Source organism: Bison bison, unplaced genomic scaffold, assembly GCF_000754665.1.
Source record: "Bison bison bison isolate TAMUID 2011002044 unplaced genomic scaffold, Bison_UMD1.0 scf7180017864508, whole genome shotgun sequence".
Lineage (NCBI taxonomy): Eukaryota > Metazoa > Chordata > Mammalia > Artiodactyla > Bovidae > Bison > Bison bison.
The window spans coordinates 1,182,743-1,204,347 of NW_011495064.1; the positions used below are offsets into that span (position 1 = coordinate 1,182,743).

General features: G+C 43.2%; 1 protein-coding gene across 1 annotated transcript in view; it reads right to left on the reverse strand.

Annotated features, from left to right (window-relative positions):
* The window catches only part of MERTK (MER proto-oncogene, tyrosine kinase), a 136,213-nt gene that overhangs the window by 23,810 nt on the left and 90,798 nt on the right, over positions 1-21,605 (reverse strand). The window contains exons 7-12 of the mRNA XM_010829545.1: positions 20,791-20,974; positions 16,868-17,019; positions 10,897-11,050; positions 6,220-6,373; positions 2,614-2,699; positions 916-1,011 (exon numbers count right to left, since the gene is read on the reverse strand). Coding sequence (XP_010827847.1) covers positions 916-1,011; positions 2,614-2,699; positions 6,220-6,373; positions 10,897-11,050; positions 16,868-17,019; positions 20,791-20,974 — 826 coding nt within the window. The remainder of the gene's footprint in view (positions 1-915; positions 1,012-2,613; positions 2,700-6,219; positions 6,374-10,896; positions 11,051-16,867; positions 17,020-20,790; positions 20,975-21,605) is intronic.

Below are 21,605 nucleotides of genomic sequence, written 5' to 3' on the forward strand. Positions count from 1 at the left end.
AAAATCTTTCCTGCCCACAAAAGTGGGACAGCACCAGAGCTGTTATTTTCATATGACCCCAGAGTGACCTCCACACAGCAGCAGGTCAGAGCCAGCCCAGGCCCCCTACACTGGTCAACTCCGGGCACAGGCCTTGCACTAGCCTCCTCCTTCTCACAGGCTTGTTTGGCTCAGACTTAGCTCAGTTCATCACTTTATTAAGCATCAAAACTGATCCAGGAAACTTATAAGACAACCTGGAAATTGTTACTGACATGCATCGAGTACAAACTCTTAATACTTCTACCATTCATCCTAAGATGATTTTGACATGAAATGTGTATCTTCACTTTTGTTCATACGTAACTTGGCAGGTGCAAAGAATAGTAAGCTTAAGAACTAGAGGAAAACATTGAAGGTGTATGGTAAGCCGACCAATGAACTGCTGCTTTTTAATGAAGGAGGGAATTGATATGTTTAAGAGGCTCTTTTCTTTTTTAAATTTTGTTATTTATTTATTTACTTCTGGCTGTGTCGGGCCTTGGGGATTTCTCCAGTTGTGGTGCGTGGCTTTCTCATTGTGGTGCTTTTCTTGTTGCGGAGCTTGGGCCTCAGTAGTAGTGGGACACAGGACTAGCTGCCCGCGGCACGTGGGGTCTTCCCTGACCAGGGACTGAACCCATGGCCCTGCACTGGTAGGCAGATTCTTTAACACTAGGCAACCGGGGAAGTCTGAGGCTCTTTTCATAGGTCACATCTGAGTTTCAGAAATCACTGTTGACTTTTTCATTTTAAAAGTTATAAAACAGAACTATGGATATTTGTATTAAAAGTTAAAGTCACAAGAATGGTATTCTATTTAATATATATATTTTAAAAAATGACTGTGAGCTGCTTACCTTTTTACTCATATTTTGGAAGAAAAAAACTGCTTACCTTCCCCCAGAATTTTTCCAAGAATAAGAAGGCTCCTGTCAATCATGACATCCTCTAGTTTATTCTGCAGCTCCTCACTGACTCCCAAGCTCTGTACTATAAAAGGAGTGACAGAACATATATGACCTGTCAGGATGCTTCCTTTCGTGTGAACATAATTAAAATCATAAAGTTCCATAAAAAAGTTTAACATTTTTCTCATTTTATATGCATAGCTCTTCCTGCCAAATGTCAATAATGAAATATCGTACTTAATCCTGCTGTGATTAAAGTGAGTAAAATCAATCCATCAGGGCAAAATTAATCCTGAACGATTATAAAAATCAGAACCATTCCCATTGGGCAGCTGGCAATCATATTCATGCAGGGGAGCTTTGCCCTTCACTTAAAGGAGTGAAGAAGACAAGTCAATATTCTTTCTAGTATTTACTATTATACCCCTAACTATGGGATACGAAACCGTCATCAGGACATCTCCTCTGCCCTCCCCGCTGGGGAAGCTGGCACAGAATCCACGGGAGACACGTCGAGAACAAGGCACAGTCTGTTTTGCGTATGGTGCGTAGAACCTCGCTCTAATGACATAAGAGGCGCAAAGTGGAATACTTGGTGGGGAGACTGAAGACTAAGATTTCCTGTAAGGTGTAGATATGCTGCACAATCAATGTTATCAACAAGAAGTATTAACCAGGAAAGGGAGACCAATTTGGTAACTACCGGCAAATGATTCAGTTTGTGCCATACTTCGGGAATGAGCAAGACTTTGAAAGAAAAAGAAACAATGTGGATCATTAGAAATAACACATTAGCTCTCAGCGGAAAAATTTTACCCAAATCGTCCCCCCATCAGAGAAAGAAATTGGTCCAAACAGAGGATTTTTTTTTTTTTTTAATGCAAGAATAGACACCTAAATCTCAAAACTTCTGGATAAGAGAAGGAATTAATAACATTCTATATCAAATGAGTTTTTGTTTCATCACAATCTGCATTCCATCATCCTTATATTTATTTATTGTTTTGTTTTTCACCAAACATCCAGACACTTGAATTTGATAATATTCGAACACTTTCTACCCTGTTTCTGAAATTATTCAAGAACAGAGCTGTTTATTCCCATTCTTTGAGACTAAGAGTTGTTGCTCTGATTCAGCAAAGTTCAAACCATAATTGTCGCAAAGTATGTTAGGAAGTTGTTCTCTGACTTGGTTGCCAGGAAAAAACAGGAAATGAGCTCTGAGGTTATGACAGTTGCTTTGCTGTTAAGTCCCTCTGCCCGCATCTTCTCCTCTCACCCTGAGAGTTCCTTCTTCCTCCCACGTTTCAAACCCCAGGAGTCCTTAACTCCAGGGCCTTCACCTCAAGTACAGCTCCAGGTTTCCAGGGAATTGCCCGGCAGGGAAGCCCAGGGCCATGTTGGATTCCCTGCTTGTTGCTTTCCAAAGACATTTTGCACATTAAAGATAGACATTCTTCAACTCCTTTGGCTTTTGTTAGAAATCCATCAATTAATTTGTGGTTTTTTGCTTGTTCTTAATCATTTCTTTTTGGTCACACAGCATGTGAGAAATTAGTCCCCTGACCAGGGATTGAACCCGCATCCTCTGCATTGGAAGCATGGAGTCTAAATCACTGGATACCAGGGAAGCCCCTCAATAGTCTTGGCCTTTGCCAAAAGAGAGAAATGAAGGTCAACTTACGGGTGAGCTCGATGGCTTGCCGGCAGAAGGACTGCTTTGCCATGTAGCTGATGACCAATTCTGAATCCTCCTCTGTGAAGGCGCTCCTGGGTGAATGATAACGGACATCTTGAGAGAGTCATTTCCTAGGCAGGTTGATAGGAAATCTAGGGGTCCCCAAGGAGAGAGGGGTCTGGAATTCTCAAGGAGGAAGAAAGGACAAACTTTTTTTCTTTCTCCACATTCCTTAGGATTATATAACAATAATGTATCCTGCCTAAGGACAGTCTTTGGATTCAACCTTCTGTTATCTTAAAATGTTAATTATGGGAGTAGACCTGGTCTTTACAAGGATGTATCTTGCCTGAGGACAGTGTTATCTTAAAATGTAAATTATGGGAGTAGGTCTGATGAGGTCTTTACAACCTCCAGACAGTCTTTGGATTATATAACCTCATTATTAACACTAGCAAGGGGGTACTCTTTCTGCCCCCTTCTGATGCCTATGTCAGAAGCTTTCTCTATCTCCTTTATACTTTAATAAAACTTTATTACACAAAAGCTCTGAGCGATCAAGCCTCGTCTCTGGCCCCGGATTGAATTCTTCTCCTCCGGGGGCCAAGAATCCTGGTGTATTCACATGATTCAACAACAACCTTTCAATCTCAGACTAGAAACAGAGAGCTCCCCAGGCTGGGGCTGAGTCCACGAGATGCTACTAGGCTGCTGCCTGTTAAGAGAGCTCTTCTAGGCCAGAAACATTTCCCACCAGGAGAAATAAGCTTCTTCCTTAGATCCATTTTAGGACTCTGTCTAGGAACCATGGAGAGTTTAGAACAACTGATAAGCTCCCAACGGCCAAAGCTGTAACAATTTGAGCAACACAATGAAGTTGTGTTGGATTATAACCCAAAGTATAAAAGGAATATTCATGAGTCCAAATTGATACATATATACATGTTTATGTATATACATGCATGTGTGTGTATAAATAAATAAAGAGGGGAAGAGAAACAAGTCTCCTGTGCAGAAGAATTCCAAATATTTCATATACATACTCTGTATTTTAGGGCTTCCCTGGTGGTTCAGACGGTAAAGGATCCGCCTGAAATATAGGAGATCCAGGTTCCATACCTGGGTTGGGAAGATCCCTTGGAGAAGGAAATGGCAACTGACTCCAGTATTCTTGTCTGGGAAATCCCTTGGACAAAGGAGCCTGGTGGGCTACAGTCCATGGGGTTGCAAAGAGTCAGACATGACTGAGAACGACTAACACTTTCTGTATTTAAGAGATGGGGGGAGTGTTAACTCCTCACCCTGTAAATGTGAGCTGCAAACACTGACTTGCTTCCAAAGAGCCCAGTATAAAAAGGGAGAAAAAAATAACTATGGTAAAGAAACTAGGCAGATACCGCCTCAGCTAGGTGATCGGGATCAACATCAACAATGAAATCACACTGACAGTCTGTATCCGGATGTAACAGGATGAAGATGGTACTCTGCCTCTGTGGGCTTCCTTTCAATAGTCCACCACCCCCGTCTAATCATGACCAGAACACCACACAAATTCTAATAGAGGGTATCCTACAAAATACCTGGCCAGTACTCCTGAAAACTATCAAGGTCATCAAAAACAAGGAAAGTCTGGGAAACTCATGGAGTCTAAGGAGACATGGAGCCTAAGGAGACAATGTAGTGTGGTGTCCCGGACAGAACCCCAGAATAGAGGAGGGATAGTAGGTAAAAACAAAGGAAATTCGAATAAAGTATGGACTTTAGTTAATGATAATGTATTGATACTGTCTGACTGATTGTAGCAAATATAACTAACATAAAATGCACTAACATAAAATGTTAATAACAGGGGATCCTGGATGTGATATATATGAAAAGTTTCTATACTGCCTTCTCAATGTTTTTGTAAATACAAAATTTCCCTAAAAAATAAAGCCTATTTTAAAAAATCCATTTAGTCACTGCTTTAGCCTGATTGGTATGAAAGTATTATGAATTAGTGAGTCTAAATTATAGACTTAACCTCACTTTTTCTTATGCATATAGATTATTTTAAAATAGAAAACATGTTAAAAATAATATATTTATATGCAAGGCAAACAATTTGGAAGGATTTATGCCAAAATAGCAACTGAGACCATGGAGTATCAACCATGGAGTTACAGACAAGTTTCACTTTCTACTTTCAACTGTTCTATATAATCTGATTTTTTAACAACAAAAAACTATAAGAATATTAATTTTATAAGTAGAAAATAAATGCATTTTCATTAAAAATGAACACATGAAAGGTGCTTGTACAAATGAATGAACAAATAAATCTAGGGTTTTGCAGTGAAAACCATGGAAACTGACTTCAGTATAAAAATAATTTGTGACAACCTGTCACTTGTTTAGAGCTTCTGCTCAGCGGTTCCTGGTAATGGTTCCTGATAACTTTATTCTGAAATATTTGAAGCAGTCCTGTAATTTTGTTAGTATATTTGCTGTACTTCGTAACTCCACTCTGGGAAGTTCTAGAACATTCAACTTCAAACAGTACCAAGTTATTCAAGCTAGGGTTGAAGCAGATAAAACCTAATATCTGTTTTGGTGGTAAACTTTTAGGTTCTGTGGACCCATGAGTTAGTGGAGGCCTAGCTGATAGAAATATTTTCACTTGGAGTATTTTATTCTGCATTTCTTAACTGCCAGACTATAAGGTACATGTAGGCAGCCCCATGTCTGTCCTCCTCATCTCTCTCCATTCAATGCACAGAACAGGCTGTCTGTATTTTTTTTTTTTTTTAATATTCTTTCCTTCCTGCAAAGATTTGAAATGGAATCTTCATGTTTATTCTACTCCCACCTGATATGGGCACCCTGTGATGTCCACAGACTGAGTTTTCTCTATATGTAACAATACCTTGCTGTCCTAATCACCAAACATGTTTTTATACTTAGTAGGACTAGCCTTCTTTGCCCAAATTTTTGTGTATTTCAAAACTGTCATGATTCTCTCTGCTCATTTAGTCCTCAAGATACATTTTCAAATCAGCTTTTATTGACAACCCTGCAGCAATTTAGATGGTGATTGAATTAGATTTATGGTCAACTTGGGGGGGAAATGATCTCTTGACAAAGCTGAGCCTTCCCATCCATGAACATGGTACACATCTTTCCATTTATTTGAGTTTTCTTCTGTAATGTCAATAAAGTTTAATAAATTTTTCCACAAAGCTTTTATACATATATTGGGTTTCTTCTTAGGAACATTATTGTTCTCATGCTATTATGGATGGGATGTCATTCTAGCACTTTGACTTTAATGTGTCTTGAAATGAGTATCAAAATACTTTACAACATTTAATGCCCTAAAAAATGTTAAGTTTCTTCCTGAAGAAAAACAAGAAAGGAGAGTACCAGGAAGAGACTTTGAAAGAAGTAAAAAACTTTCACTATTGGCTGCCTTTGTGACACTGGCCTAATTAAGGAAGCAGCCTGCCTCCAAGAGATGCATAAGACAGGGACCAGGCTGGATACAGGAGCAAGAACAGCAGAGGAGGCAATATCACTTCACATAGCAACTTCATCAGTACCACTGAGCAAAACATTTTAAACTGAGAAACTCACCCAAACTTTGTCTCCTGGATTCTTTTCCTGATGGCCAGAGAAATGTATAAAACCAACCCAATCAAAATAAATCCACAAAAGCAGCCCAGGATTATGAGCACAGGATCTGTGTTGCCAGGTGCTGGGGTAGATGAGGGAGCAAAATCTATTGAACCTGGTAAAATACAAATAGAATCAATTCAAAACATTTCCTTGGGATTCGGGATAGTCGATTTACAATATCAGGGAAACTATTCAAGTCAGTTATAAATGTATAAGAAATTGAAAAAATAGTAAACATGTTCAGGTGCTCAGCCGTGTCCAACTCTTTGTGACCCCATGGACTAGCCCGCCATGCTCCTCTGTCCATGGGATTCTCCAGGCAAGAATACTGGAGTGGGTTGCCATTTCCTTCTCCAGGGATCCTCTTGACCCAGCGATTGGACTGATACCTCCTGCATCTTTTGCACTGGCAGGCAGGTTCTTTACCACTGGGCCACCTGAAAAATAGTAAAACTATTTAACTGGTATACTCTAATAAAACACTAGAAATATTGAGAATCAAAATGCTTTTTGTTGTTGTTTAAAGAAAAAAAGGTATCAAGAGTAGTTTGCACAGTGCTTGCCAGTTTCCAGTTACACAGCTTGGGATATAGAGAGAATGTATTAATATTTTCCATGCTCTGGTGAATGTTGAACGCCTTTCCAAGTTTGGATCAGCTTCCAGTGTTTTATCCTCTGCACTTTCAATGCTGTAAAATACCTCCGTGAGTTCCTTTAATGTTGTGATGAGAAAACAGCTATTTTGAGTTACTCCTGGGGCGTTTTACAGTATGACAATCCCACTTACAGCAGAGCCTGACATTTTGATAAGGATCTGAACTTAGAAGTCTTGCTGCAAGTTCCCACTTTGCTTTTCCTGGGCCACCTTTTAAAATAACCACTTAGAGTTGAGCCTTTGAAAAGTTAAGTATAGGCATTTGCTGCTGCTGCTGCTGCTAAGTCGCTCCAGTCGTGTCCGACTCTGTGCAACCCGAGACGGCAGCCCATTAGGGATCCCTCTGTCCTTGGGATTCTCCAGGCAAGAACACTGGAGTGGGTTGCCATTTCCTTCTCCAATGCATGAAGGTGAAAAGTTCTACCCACCCTCTACCACCTGCTGCGACCTGGGACAGAGGACTGCCCTTCCTCTGGCTCTCTCACCCCCTCACCCACCCCCACATCTGGGATTTGTAATAAATCTTGTGACTCTACTTCCTTTGTGTGGGGGTATTGAAACTGCCCATCAAAATGACCTCAGAGTTTTCACTTCCCCAAAGTCGGGGCTCAGATGCAGAGGGAATTAACTGCCTGCCCCCAGTTAATACCAGACACACCCCATGTGTCTGTTATGTGCTCCTCATTCAGAAGGTCACGATCTGCATTTTCTCAGTTCAGTGCACCAGTACGGGGGTGGCGGCGGCAGCACATTTGTGAAGACTGCGGCCAGCATATCTTCCTCCGGGACATCCTCCTCCTTTTGAGCATAGCCATTTCATTCATGTGGCTAAGACCACCCTACGCAATGGCTGCTCATCTCATGGACCAAATGGTGGCCGAATCAACATGCCCTGGTCGGAAATTTCTTCAACTCCACACATGTTCAATTCAAATTCTACTTCCAACATCGTCTCCTTTCCTTTCTTCTCTGCACTTTCACCGTTGTTCACCAACTCCGTCTTTCAAATATCCACTTTTGTGAAATATCATGTGAGTTTTGCCCCTGGGAGAAAGGAAGTAGCCCAGCTCTGTGCCTCTTAGATGTGTGTGAACAGACTAAGGAAAGCATGGTGACCAACCACAGACAGACTTGGAAAGAAGTGACCCGACTGGTCACAACCAAGATAACCTGTTGCTTGTGGAGCGATTTTCGTACTGCAGAGCTGGTAGAGACGAATATATCATCGCAGTTGATACGTGCTGGTGACTCAACTTTGAACTGTATTGTTGGGAATGGCTGTGCTTTACCTAAACTGTAGTAACTGAAATATATGCAGATTAGAACTTTGCAAAGGCAAGGCTGCCAGGACAGCCAAGGCTTTTATAATTATTATGTGTGACAAGGAAAAGTCTGTCATCTTAAACTCTGATTTTTTCCTTAAACTGAAGTATAACTGATTTCTAATACTGTGTTAGTTTCTGGTGTACAGAAAAGTGATTCAGTTACACGTATGTGTGTGTCCTAGTGACTCTTTGTGACCCCCTGCTCTGTAGCCCACCAGGCTCCTCTGTCCATGGGATTTCCCAGGCAAAATACTGGAGAGGGTTGTCATTTCCTACTCCAGGGGATCTTCCCGACCCCGGGATCAAACCCATGTCTCCTTGGCAAGTGGATTCTTTACACTGAGCCACCTGGGAAGCCCTGTATACACACACATACACACACACAGGTATATATATATATATTCTTTTACACATTGTTTTCCATTATGGTTTATTACAAGATTTGAATATAGTTCCCTGTGCTATTCTCTATTTTATTTGCTAATCCTAAACTCCTAATTTGTCCCTCCCCCACCCCCTTTCCCCTTTGGTAACCGTATGTTTTCTACGTCTGTGTTTAGCTCTGATTTTTAATCTCTGCCTTTAGAATCAGAATCATCCCTGAATTTCTTCCAGGCAGACATACCCTGAGTCCCCATCATAAGTGACTCATGTTCCCTAGCGACAGAGCCAATGGTCTGTAGGAGCTGAAATGAGGGTTCAGTTTAGCACTACAAGGGAAAGCACGTTTGAGGGCCAATGGGACAGAGAGATGGGAACTCAGTGGTCTGCTCCCAAGTCTTGTCTGCTACAGATACAAAGGCCATATTTGGCAAGAGCTTTGTAAATGTACGAATCATATCCATGTAGATGTCCGTGGGGAGTCTATGAGAGCGGTTCACTACCAAGCAACTCAGGGCAGGTCAGAGTCAGAAGAAGGTGGCTTCCCTGCTCTATGTGAGCAGACACAGTATTTGGGCCACTTGGGGCACCATAGATCCGCTCCAGTGTTCTTGCCTGGAGAATCCCAGGGACGGGGGAGCCTGGTGGGCTGCCGTCTATGGGGTCGCACAGAGTCGGACACAACTGAAGCGACTTAGCAGCAGCAGCAGCAGCAGCAGGGGCACCATAGTGATAGTGTCGCCTTGCCAAAGGCCACTCCAACAATATGCAGAGGCCAACACGCAGGCCCGAGCATTTAGCTGGGTGAGCCAGCAGCATCTAAAGATGCTTCTATAGGAAATGCTTCACGTTCTGTCATGAATGCATCATGTTCTTCACCCAGTTAGGAAGCACGTTACCCAAGGCTTGAGTGACTCATCACAGGGCAAGCTGGACTGCTTAAAACAAACACCAGCAAGTAAACAGTGCTAATCATAAAGAGCTGAGGATTAGCCACCCTGATTAATCCAAAACTCAGCCTTGTATACATCATTTTAACTAAATTCAGCAGTCAGAAAGAGAAAAACAAATATGGTATATTAACTCATAAAAATGGCATGTAGAAAAACGGTACAGATGAGCCTGTTTGCAGGGCAGGAATAGGAGCGGAAGGTGTAGAGAAGGAACATGTGGACACAGAGAGGCCGGGCCGAACGGGGAGAGCAGCACTACACGCGTGCACTGCCATGTGTAAAACAGCAGGAAGCTGCTGCACAGCCCACCGAGCTCAGGTCAGCACTCCGTGGTGACCTAGAGCAGGGGGACAGAGCGGTGGGAGGGCGGCTCAGGAGGGAGGGGTGTATGTGTATATATGGCTGATTCACTTTGCTGTACAGAGAAGCTAACACAGCATTGTGAAGCAATTATTCTCCATAATAAAATAAAAAATAAACTAAATTCAGTACTATATATAAAATAGATAACTAATAAGAACCTACACAGAGCACAGGGAACTCTCCTCAATACTCTGCAATAATCCATATGGGACAAGAATCTGAAAAGGAGTGAACAGAATCTAAAAAGACTTCCCAGGTGGCTCAGTGGTAAAGAGTCTGCCTGCCAATGCAGGAGACACAGGTTTGACCCCTGAGTCAGAAAGATTCCCTGGAGAAGGGAATGGCAACCCAGTGCAGTATTCTTGCCTGGAGAAGTCTATGGACGGAGAAGACTGGCGGGCTATAGTCCATGGGGTCGCAAAGGGTCGGACACGACTGAATAACTAAGCATACACAGGCACATTACGTATATACATGTACACCTGATTCACTTTCTGTGCAGCAGAAACACAACACTGCAAATCAACTATACCACAGTAAAAACCACAACAGCTAAGTTTGGTAAGTCCAGCTGAACTCCGGGTTCTGAAAGGCTGAAACTTCCTAGGAAGTTATTACCCTGGAGAGTAACAGTGGGCGGACTCATGGGAACCAGCAGCTCTGTGAAGCGTATTATCCTGTCAACTATCTTCATCACTGTAGAATTTCCTTTTGGTCTTTTTCATTCTGTTTTTTTTTTTTTTTTTTTTGAGGAGCTACTCAGCATGTGGGACCTTAGTTTCCCAACCAGGGATGGAACCCTGTGCCCTGCAGTGAAGCTCGGGGTCTTAACCACTGGACACCAGGGAAGCCCCATTTTTCATTCTTAAACAAGCTGCCCATCCCACCAGCTGCTCTCTGGCAACCCAGGTGTCGCCTGGACTGATACTCCATCGGCCGATCTGGCACCAGCCCTCACCGAGTGCAGGGATGAAGATCTTCACCGGGTCACTGAAGGGCCCCACGCCCCCTTTGGTGACGGCAGCAATCCTCACGGTGCACGTGGCATTGTGCACTTGAACAGAAAGCTGAGCAAGGCTGCTGTTCTGGCCAACTTCTTCCGAGAGCTCTTTCTGGGGGGCAGACAGGAAAGGAAAGGAAGTGAAATAGTGAGGCGCCAGGGGCCTTGTCCTCCCGAGAGAAGTTCTTCTAAGGAAAGCGGTCCCACCCACATCCCAGGGGCAGCGGCTGGGTTTCCACCACGTCCCTTCCTCACTCAGGTCACAGCTAAGGGAGGCAAAAGGTAGGCAGGGCTGCAGGATGGGCTGGCAGCATCCTCAGGCCTTGGGAATCTTGGCTTACTAGAGCCGTGCAGGAATGGTACTTGGAGGGCTCAGGGAAACCTCTGGAAGAATAGGAGCACGTGGCAGATGCACTTGAAGGCAAGAGCAAGACTGTCTTCTGGGTGGTCCAGTGGCTACAATTCCACATTGTAGGGTGCTCTGGTTCTATCCCATTCAGGGTTTCTATCCCTGAATGGGTTAGAACTAGATTCCACATATTGCAACTAAGACCCAGCACAGTCAAATTAAAAAAAAAAAGAAGGAGGAGCTCTGTGACAACCTACAGGGTTGGGATGGGGTGGGAGGTGGGAGGGAGGCTCAGAAGGGAGGGGACATATGTATACCTTTGGCTGATTCATGTTGATGTATGGCAGAAATCAACACAATATTGTAAACCAATTATCCTCCAGTTAAAAATAAATTTTTAAAAATGCAATGAAAAGTTACATTGAGTTAGGACATTACGCCATTGCATCATTGTATGACTTCATTACTGTATGTGATGAAAAATTAATGCTCCATTATCCCAATGGCTGCTTTGCTCTCTTTTCTGAAATTGTGGGAATACAATAGATAAAGGTTTAACTTTTTTGAGAAAATTATAAAGCACGTGAAGAAAAAAAAAAACAATCTACTCGAGACCCCCAACCTCAACCCCCACAAAGCACTGCCCAGGAGCTGCACTGAACCTTGACATCAACCACCCGCCACTTTCCTTGAACCTGCATGGGTGGGCTCCTGTTCCTTCCGATTCTAAGAGGTGTGACTAAAACCGACATTTAGGAGGGCACTGACACTTTCTCTTCCAGAGAAAATGTGCTCCATTAAAAAAAATTTGGCCTTACTTATTTATCTTGTTTTAAAGCCACTGGTGTGCTACTTGAGCCATTAAAACACAGGGGAGGGAATGGGGAGAAGATGTTTCAAAAAAAAAAACAAAACAGAATTAAGTGCTTATAGAGTGCTTTCTTGGAGAAGGCAATGGCACCCCACTCCACTACTCTTGCCTGGCAAATCCCATGGACTGAGGAGCCTGGTAGGCTGCACTCCACGGGGTCACTAAGAGTCAGACACGACTGAGCAACTTCACTTTCACTTTTCACTTTCATGCATTGGAGAAGGAAATGGCAACCCACTCCAGTGTTCTTATCTGGAGAATCCCAGGGACAGGGGAGCCTGGTGGGCTGCCGTCTATGGGGTCGCACAGAGTCGGACACGACTAAAGTGACTTAGCAGCAGCAGCAGCAGCAGAGTGCTTTCTCCTTTGCTTCCAAACCTCAACTATCATGATGTTCTCTGGCACAGGAAATAAATTTTGTGTGAGTCTCTGTCTATGGTTCGAGCAATTCTGAGTCAAAGGTTGTTGTTCAGTCACTAAGTCGTGTCTGACTCTTTGTGTCCAAGTCAAAGGTAAACAGATTTATTTCCTGTAGAACACTGGAGAGCTTGCCAGTGTATACTGTGGGTCTTGAAGAAGGACTTATAATATGCAATATTTTTATAAACTTGTCCTCTCACTGAATTCTCACAGGTCTAACAGACACTTCATGGGAATGGGAATGGGACAAGAAATACTAGTCCACATTCATCAAAAGACAGCCAAGTGTGTGTGTGTATATATATATATAAAAGATATAGAAAATGTCCATATAATAAATATCAGGAGTTTCTTAGTGTGAAAGTGATACAACAGTGATAAGATAATGAAGGTACAAACTTCAAAAACTTTGGTGGGTTATTACAGTTTTCAGCAAACTGTAAACCCACCCAAAGACTACTTCAAGATAGTTCTGAAATTCTATACCGAAAAAAGAAAAAAATCTTCATTAGAGTAGTAAGTTGGAATATCTTCCGAAATAGGCAATTTCACCACCTTGCATAAAGAAAATGCAGCTTTAGTAACAGTTTTTTTTTCTCTTTTTAAAACTTTTTACTTTATATTGGAGTATAGATGATCAACAATGTTGTGACCGCTGCAGGTGGACAGCAAAGGGGCTCAGCCATACATATACATGCGTCAGTTCTCCCCCAAACTCCCCTCCCATCTAGGCTGCCACATAACACTGAGCAGAGTTCCCTGTACTGCACAGTCAGACCTTGCGGGTTATCCATTTTAAATACAGCAGAGTGTACATGTCCACCCCCTTTTTCTTGTTTTTATTTTTTGGTGGTGCCCTGCGATATGTTGGATCTTAGATCCTCAAACAGGGATCAACCCAATGCCCCCTGCAGGGGAAGGGCAGAGTCTTAACCACTGGACCACCAGGGAAGTCCCAATAACAATTTTCTTAAAATGAAAACGAAAGGACAATTTTCAGGGGAAGCTGTGTTGAACTCTTGCTCTTTGGAAATGAAGGCAGATTAGGGAACCTAGGTGATGGACACAGAGTTCATTTCAAGCTTCAGTTCAGACGGAGGTTCTAGGCTCCTCTGAGGGAGAGCTTCCCTTCAGTGTTCTTCTTTGTCTCCAGAAGCTGGTGGCTCAGACGGTAAAGAATCCCTTCTCCAATGCAGGAGACCCAGGTTCCATCCCTGGGTCAGGAAGACCCCCTGGAGGAGGACACGGCAACCCACTCCAGTATTCTTCCTTGGGAAATCCCAAGGATAGAGGAGCCTGGTGGGAGCCCATGGGGTCACAAAGAGTCGGACATGACTGAGCAAAGCACGCACGTTCTCGGCCAGAGAGCTGGGAGCTTAGCTGCCTCAGAGAATGTTACCCGAAGTAAAGTGAGCCAGTAAGTCTTGTTGTCTCGAGACTGTCGTCATGCACAGAGTACAGAATGAGTACATTGCAAATGACCCTCCCGCTCGGAAAATCCAGCATCTCCCAGGAGGCAATGCAGAAAGGTCACAGTCCTAACTGTGCCGTATTGTTCTCTCGCAGAGGGGACCATTCTGAACGGCACTGTGCCACTGTATTAGGATCTCTGGTGGCATCATTCAGAAGGCTTTCATCACTCTCGCCCTTTAGCACCCATCAGTGCCAGGGTCCCCTCTAAAGAAATGTCTTTGACTTACACCGGGGGAGAAAAACACAGGGTGACCTACAGCTCTTTTTTTTTTTTAATTTGCTTTCTCTTCCTCCTTGGGCTCTTCTGGTGGTTTAGAAGGTAAAGAATCTGCCTGAAATGTAGGAGCCACAGGAGATTCAAGTTTGATCCCTGGGTTGGGAAGATCTCCTGGAGACAGAAATGGCAACCGACTCTAGTTTTCTTGCCTGGAGAATTCCATGGACAGAGGGGTCTGGTGGGCTACAGTCCATGGGACTGAAAAGAGTTGGACACAACTGAGTGACTAACACTTGTCCTCTGTATTTATTTGGAATTTTAACTCCCGTCACTAGGCCTGTAACTAGGACTTGCAGTCTTTTCTCTCTGTAGTTTATCTATGTATTTACTATTGGCTGCCCTGGGTCTTTGCTGCTGTGCAGGCTTCTCTCTAGTTGTGGAGAGCAGGGGCTACTCCCTAGTTGCGATGCACAGATATGCCATTTCGGTGGCATCTCTTGTGGCTGAGCACAGGCTCTAGGGCTCGAGGGCTTCTGTAGTTGCGACACACGAGCTCAGTAATTGCAGTTCCCAGGCCCCAGAGCACAGGCTGCATAGTTGTGGCGCACTTACTTAGTTGCTCCAAGGAATGTGGCATCTTCTCAGACCAGGAACCACATCTCCTGAATTGGCAGGTGAATTCTCTACCACTGAGCTGCCAGGGAAACCCAGCCTGCAGCCCTTGAAAGAAACGGGTTTGTTTCTTCATCACTCAAGTGTCTGCTGAGAATCACTATCGTTGGTCAATCAGAGAAAGTTCCTACTGAATCAGAACTCAATCATCGGCCCTTCATGTGTCTCTATTAAGAATGTAGCATGGTAAAAAAGAGTTTTCCTCTAAGAGAGGTACCTGACTCCCCCGACTCAGTCAGTGAGGAACTGTGATCGATAGGCACCTTGCACCAATGCTTTGAAACAAAAAACCAGGAAACAAGGACTGCTTCTCTCATAGCTGCAACTCTTAAGCAGGGTTTTGACTGGTACAAATAGCATCATGTTATCATTTACTACCAGGCAGAAGAAGCCATGGATTTCTAAGCCTTCTCCCTTTTCTATCACTGACTTCTTCCAACAGCGTGCTTTCCTGAGAGGTAAACTGAGTCAGGGAAAAATAAAGAATAAATCCCAATTGTTCTTCTGAAAGGCAGCAGTTTGGGTTGAAGCTGGATGACCTGAGGTTGAAAATGACTGACACAAAGCTTGGACATCATTGGTCGGTGCACCTGTTCATTCCACCCCTCTCTCATGCCAAGACGTGTATTAACGTTCATGTGATACTCTGTACAAACGCCATGGGGGTGCTGAAGTCTGACCTATCACCAGGGTTATTAGACGGATCAGGAATGTGACAATACAAAAGAGCCATGCTCTCCATGGTGGTGGTAAAGACGAGACGGTCTTCAGGATGAAGCCAGCGCCTCTGCTCTTCTGCAGTAGTCTGTTTCATGACAAGTCAGTGACACTTCAACCCTCTTCCTGTCCCAACAGGGAGGGGGTCCCATCTGGGAGCTGCCCACCCAACTACTGTTGGCTGCCCCTTCCCCATTTCTGTCTTGGATCAGATGGTCCCACCACAGCTGTTCCCCCGCACCTTTAGGCCTCATAGCCATCAAAACCAGATGTCCCCCGGGCTTGACTGGAGCCACGTCTAACACAGCTGTGCTATACAGTATGGTCTACAGGGCTGCACCATGCAACCTGCTTGCTTGTACAACCTTCCCCTTTGGAGCCCAGTTACTCTCTGCCATCCACCATGAGGCTGGGATTCTTCCCTGACAATAGTTTTCAGAAAAGCATCATCTGGAATTTTCAAGAGGCTATAAATTGTAGCCTTCCCGTCTCCAGGGGATCTTCCCAAGCCAAGGATCAAACCCAGGTCTCCCACATGTCAGGCAGATTCTTTACCAGCTGAGCCTCCAGGGAAGCTGAAGAATCCTGGAGTGGGCATTGCAGGCAGATTCTTCACCAGCTGAGCTACCAGGGAAGCCCAATATAAATTGTAGGACTGCTAAGCCCTGCAACTCCTCTGAGTAATTCACTATTTTCCTCAGAGAGCCTAAATTTTGTGAAGGCAACAATTAGATGATAACAGAGGATGAGTCCTATTTGCATTGACTGAGGAAATAAATGAATGGATGAAGAGTCAGAGAGGAAAGCTCCAAACAGAATTTAACTTTTTAGGCACTTCTAATTTTTCCCCAATGGCTCAGTGAGTAAAGAATCTGCCTGCAACGCAGGAGACGTAGGAGACTTGGGTTCGATCTCTATGGATTGGGAAGATCCCCTGGAGGAGGAAATGGCAACCCACTTCAGTATTCTTGCCAGGAAAATCCCATAAACAGAGGGGCCTGGTGGGCTATGGTCCATAGTGTCACAAAGAGTCGGACACGACTGAGTAACTAAGCAAGCCAGCAATTTTTAACGTTGTTTATCTCCCACTGGAAGGTGCCTTGCCTAACCCAGGAATATCAGGTCTTTTCACTACAAAAAAAAGTTTCTAAAGCAGTATACATCAACAAAAGCACGGAGACAAGAGCACCCTGTTACAGTTCAGACTTACGGATGTCTCTGCGTTCTGCCACACGTGAGAGATGTGATAGCCCACCAGATCCCCATCCTGCCGCTTAATGGGAGGCTTGATCCACCGAACGGCCACCTTGTTGCTGGACTTATTCAGAAACATGGTGACGTTCAGAGGTGCTACTGATGGGGCTACAAAAGGAAAAGGGGAGAAGGTTGAGGAGCTACGAAGGAATGCACGTAGAACAAAAAACATTCAACGAATCCAAAAGAAGAAAGTGGACCAAGTTACAGACAGAACCAACAGAAAATGTGATAGATGTAAATCTATCCATGGGCTTCTTTGGTGGCTCAGTGATTTAAAAACACACACACACACACACAAAACCCTACCTGCCAACGCAGGAGATGGAAAAGGCAATGGTAGCCCCTTCTAGTATTCTTGCCTGGGAAATCCCATGGAAAGAGAAGCTGGGCAGGCTACAGTCCATGGGGTCACAAAAGAGTCAGACACGACTTAGTGACTAAGCAACACATCTATCCATATGAATGATACCATTGCATTTCACTGGGCTAACTATCCCAATTCAAAGGCAAAAATTGTGAAGTACAGTACTCCTGATATGAAACACACATCAAATATAAAGATACAAATTAGTTAAAATAAGTGTGAATAAATGATATACCATGTAATCAAAAGAGAGCTAAAATGGCTACATTAACATCAGATAAAATAGATTTCACAGATAATACTCTTAATACCAAAAATAAAGAAAATAATTTCATAATGATAAAGTGGCCAATTTATTCAGAAAGCACAGTAATATTAAATATTTATGCCAAAAATAACAGAACTTCAGGGACTTCTCTGTTGGTCCAGTGGCTAAGACTCCATACTCTCAATGCTGGGGGCCTAGATTCAACCCCTGGTCAGGGAACTGGATCCCACATGCCACAACTAAAGATCCCACCTGCTGCAATGGAGACCCAGCACAGTCAAATAAATAAATAAGTAAATAGTTGGCTTCCAAATTAAAAAAAAAACAACAGCACTTTAAAATATCTGGACTGTTAGACCTGCAAATAGAAATAGATAAATTCACAATTATAACTGCAGGCTTTAATGCACTTGTTTACATAATTGATAGAAAAAGGAAGCAGAAAGTCATTAAGAATACAGTTTGAAAACCACTACCAACAAACCTGACCAAGTTGACATTTATAGAACACTCCATCTATGACAAACCTAGACAGCATATTAAAAAGCAAAGATATCATTTTGCTGACAAAGGTCCATATGGTCAAAGCTATGCTTTTTCCAGTATTCATGTTCAGATGTGAGAGTTGGACCATAAGGAAGCCTGAGTACTGAAGAATTGATATTTTCAAACTGTGGTGCTGGAGAAGACTCTTGAGTGTCCCTTGGACTGCAAGGAGATCAAACCAGTCAACCCTAAAGGAAATCAACCCTGAAAATTCACTCGGAATGACTGATGCTGAAGCTGAAGCTCCAATATTTTGGCCTCCTAATGCAAAGAACTGACTTATTGGAAAAGACCCTGAAGCTGGGAGGGATTGGGGGCAGGAGGAGAAGGGGACGACAGAGGATGAGATGGCTGGATGGCATCACTGATTCAATGGACATGAGTTTGAGGAAACTCCGGGAGATGGTCAGGGACAGGGAGGCCTGGAGTGCTGCAGTCCATGGGGTCACAAAGAGTTGGACATGACTGAGCAGCCGAACAACAACAGCAAAAACCATCGATTCAGAGCAGGATGCACATTCTCTTGAGGTGCACACTGAACATGTATCAGGGCACATACACCATGTTCTGGACCATGAGTCTTGATAAAGACTCAAGGATTCAAGCAACACAAATTATGTTCTTTGACCTCAGTAGAATGAAATTAGAAGTCATTCATACCAAGATCTCTGGAAAACCCCTTAAATATTTTGGAAATTACATTAGACACCTAAATAACTACCGGCTCAAAGAAGAAATCAAAACAGAAACCAGAAAGTGTTAATATTTTGAGCTGAGTAAAAATGAAACAGCAGATAAAAATCATTCTCAAAGGTTTTTCTTCCTCATTTAAGATATTTTACAACCTCGGCACTAGTTTCATTTGTGCAAGGATTAAGCCCTAACAATTTGTGATCTAGACCTTTCCCGCAGTCTGTATTAAAATTAGAGCACTGATTAGGTAAGGCGGGAGTTCAGGGCAGGAAAGAGACTCTAAGCAATCCAGAACTCTAAACTGAGAAATAACAGAAACTGTACAATTGACATCTAACATAATATAATATTCACTTCAATGTTCATAGAAAAAATGTAAGATTTAGGAAATCAAAAGCAGTACACGGAAATTTTACAGATGCAAATAAGATTTGCTATGAGAAAATATATAGAATCAACAGTACCTACTTTATATGGTTGCTACGAGGAGCTAATGAAATAATGCACATAAAGTACCTACGATGGTCACTGACACACAGTAGGTGCTTCTTGAACGTTAGCTACCTTCTTATTTCTTAGTTTCTTGACTTTGATGCTATGAGTAATAACTTTTACATATGCTTCATGCTAAGACACTTCAGTCAAGTCTGACTCTTTGTGACCCAATGGACCACAGTCTGCCAGGATCCTCTGTCCATGGGATTGTCCAGAAAAGAATACTGGAGTGGGTTGCCATTTCCTTCTCCAGGGGATCTTCCCAACCGAGGGATTGAAGGGCATCTCTTACATCTCCTGCATTGGCAGGCAGGTTATCCCTAGTGCCACCTGGGAAGCAGTCATATTTTAATTAATGTATGCTATAAAGAGTGTGCTACTATTAATATCTTTCTATATAAAAGAAAACATCACCTATATATAGTAAGTATAAGGTTTGTCACTAAACCCTTTTCAAATACTGTAAGTCCCCTACACAAAAATGAGTTCTTTTTCCAAGAGGGCATTTATAAATCCAATTTATAAATGGATTACAAACTTTGTAAGTCCAACAAAGTTAGCCTAGGTACCCAACTAACACAATTGACTATATAGTACTGTACTGAAATAGGTTTAAAATTGAAGCAAAGTTACACACCTCAAGATAGCCTGGAGTTAAAACTCCCCTTGGGGTCCTCCCTACCGTTCTATGCAAAACAAAGACCTCTCTCACCTTTAGAAAAAAATGGACATTAAGGTTGATTACGCCCAGCTCCCAGCCGGTCCCAGCCTCTGGCCGATCTCCAGAATTCCTTGCCCCAACCGTTTAAGAGATAACTACTCTGAACAACCTTGGAGAACAGGCCCCCTTAAGACATTAGCTTTCCACATACCTGCCTATACATACTTACTCTTTTCTTGGGTTAGTGCAGCAGCTCACTAATCTGACTGCTGCCCCTTCTCGCCTCATTGAAGGTGATCTGTTCCTGTAAAGTGCCAGTCTCATTCTTTTTCCAAACCTCACCTTCTCTAACTCCCTTACCCCACAATTCTTTTCATACAAATAATACATAAAAAAGCAAACCAAAAATAAAACATTTTTCGTGTTTTAAAAAGTACAGTAGTACAGTACAGCAGCTGGCACACAGGGGTGGACATCCCGTGAACAGGCAAGAAGAGTTACTGCCTGGAGGAGGGAGAGGAGGCGGGAGATGGCAGAGCTGAAGGACTGTCGGCAACACGGAGACGGAAGGCCAGCTGCCTGACACTGATGGCACAGGTTCCGTTTCCTTGCTGCAACCACATGCGAGTCTGCATCTTTGAAAGCTTGAAACTTAAAGGTTTGTATGTGTGGAGCTTACTATATGGAAGGAAACACCTTTCCCATTTTCATTGGTCATCTCCATAAAATTCTCTTCCAAAGACAAAGGCCACACAAACAAAAGTTAAAGTCTGAACCAGCCCATCAGGAAGGATTTATTTCATCACATGCCATCCGGCACAATATTCATTTCTGAACCCCAGGAATTACCTCCTTCGGTTGTGCTGGCCAGAATCCAAGGGCTTATTGCAGACCAGCCGACTTCATTCATGCAGGACACACTGATGCTGTAATTCGCCAGAGCCTGCAGCTGCTCGATTTGATACACATGTGCTGAACCCGAGGTGTTAAAAATCCTGACTGAGCCATGACTCAGCGGCTCAACTTCCTTGACCTAAATGAAAAGTAAAAATGTGGACCAGGCGTGAGTAAGGTAGTAGGAATGTTAGGCTTGGGGCATCCACGAATCCAACGTGCATGGCCCTTCCTCTGCACCGAGCGGAAGTACCTGTTTCCTTTTGGGTCACACCCTAAATTTCCCACCACTGTGTTACTCATGCTACTTACTTGAGCAACAACTGGGAACCTGATAAAAAACGCCTGAAATAAGTGTTCTCACTGTGGCTGGTAACAGAGCAAATAAATCATCATCTTTGAAACAGTGTCAGACTTTATTTTTTTGGGCTCCAAAATCACTGCAGATGGTGACTGCAGCCATGAAATTAAAAGACGCTTACTCCTTGGAAGGAAAGTTATAACCAACCTAATAGCATATTAAAAAGCAGAGATATTACTTTGCCAACAGAGGTCCGTCTAGTCAAGGCTATGTTTTTTCCAATAGTCACGTATGGATGTGAGAGTTGGACTGTGAAGAAAGCTGAGCGCTGAAGAATTGATGCTTTTGAACTGTGGTGTTGGAGAAGACTCTTGAGAGTCCCTTGGACTGCAAGGAGATTCAACCAGTTCATCCTAAAGGAGATCAGTCCTGAGTGTTCATTGGAAGGACTGATGCTAAAGCTGAAACT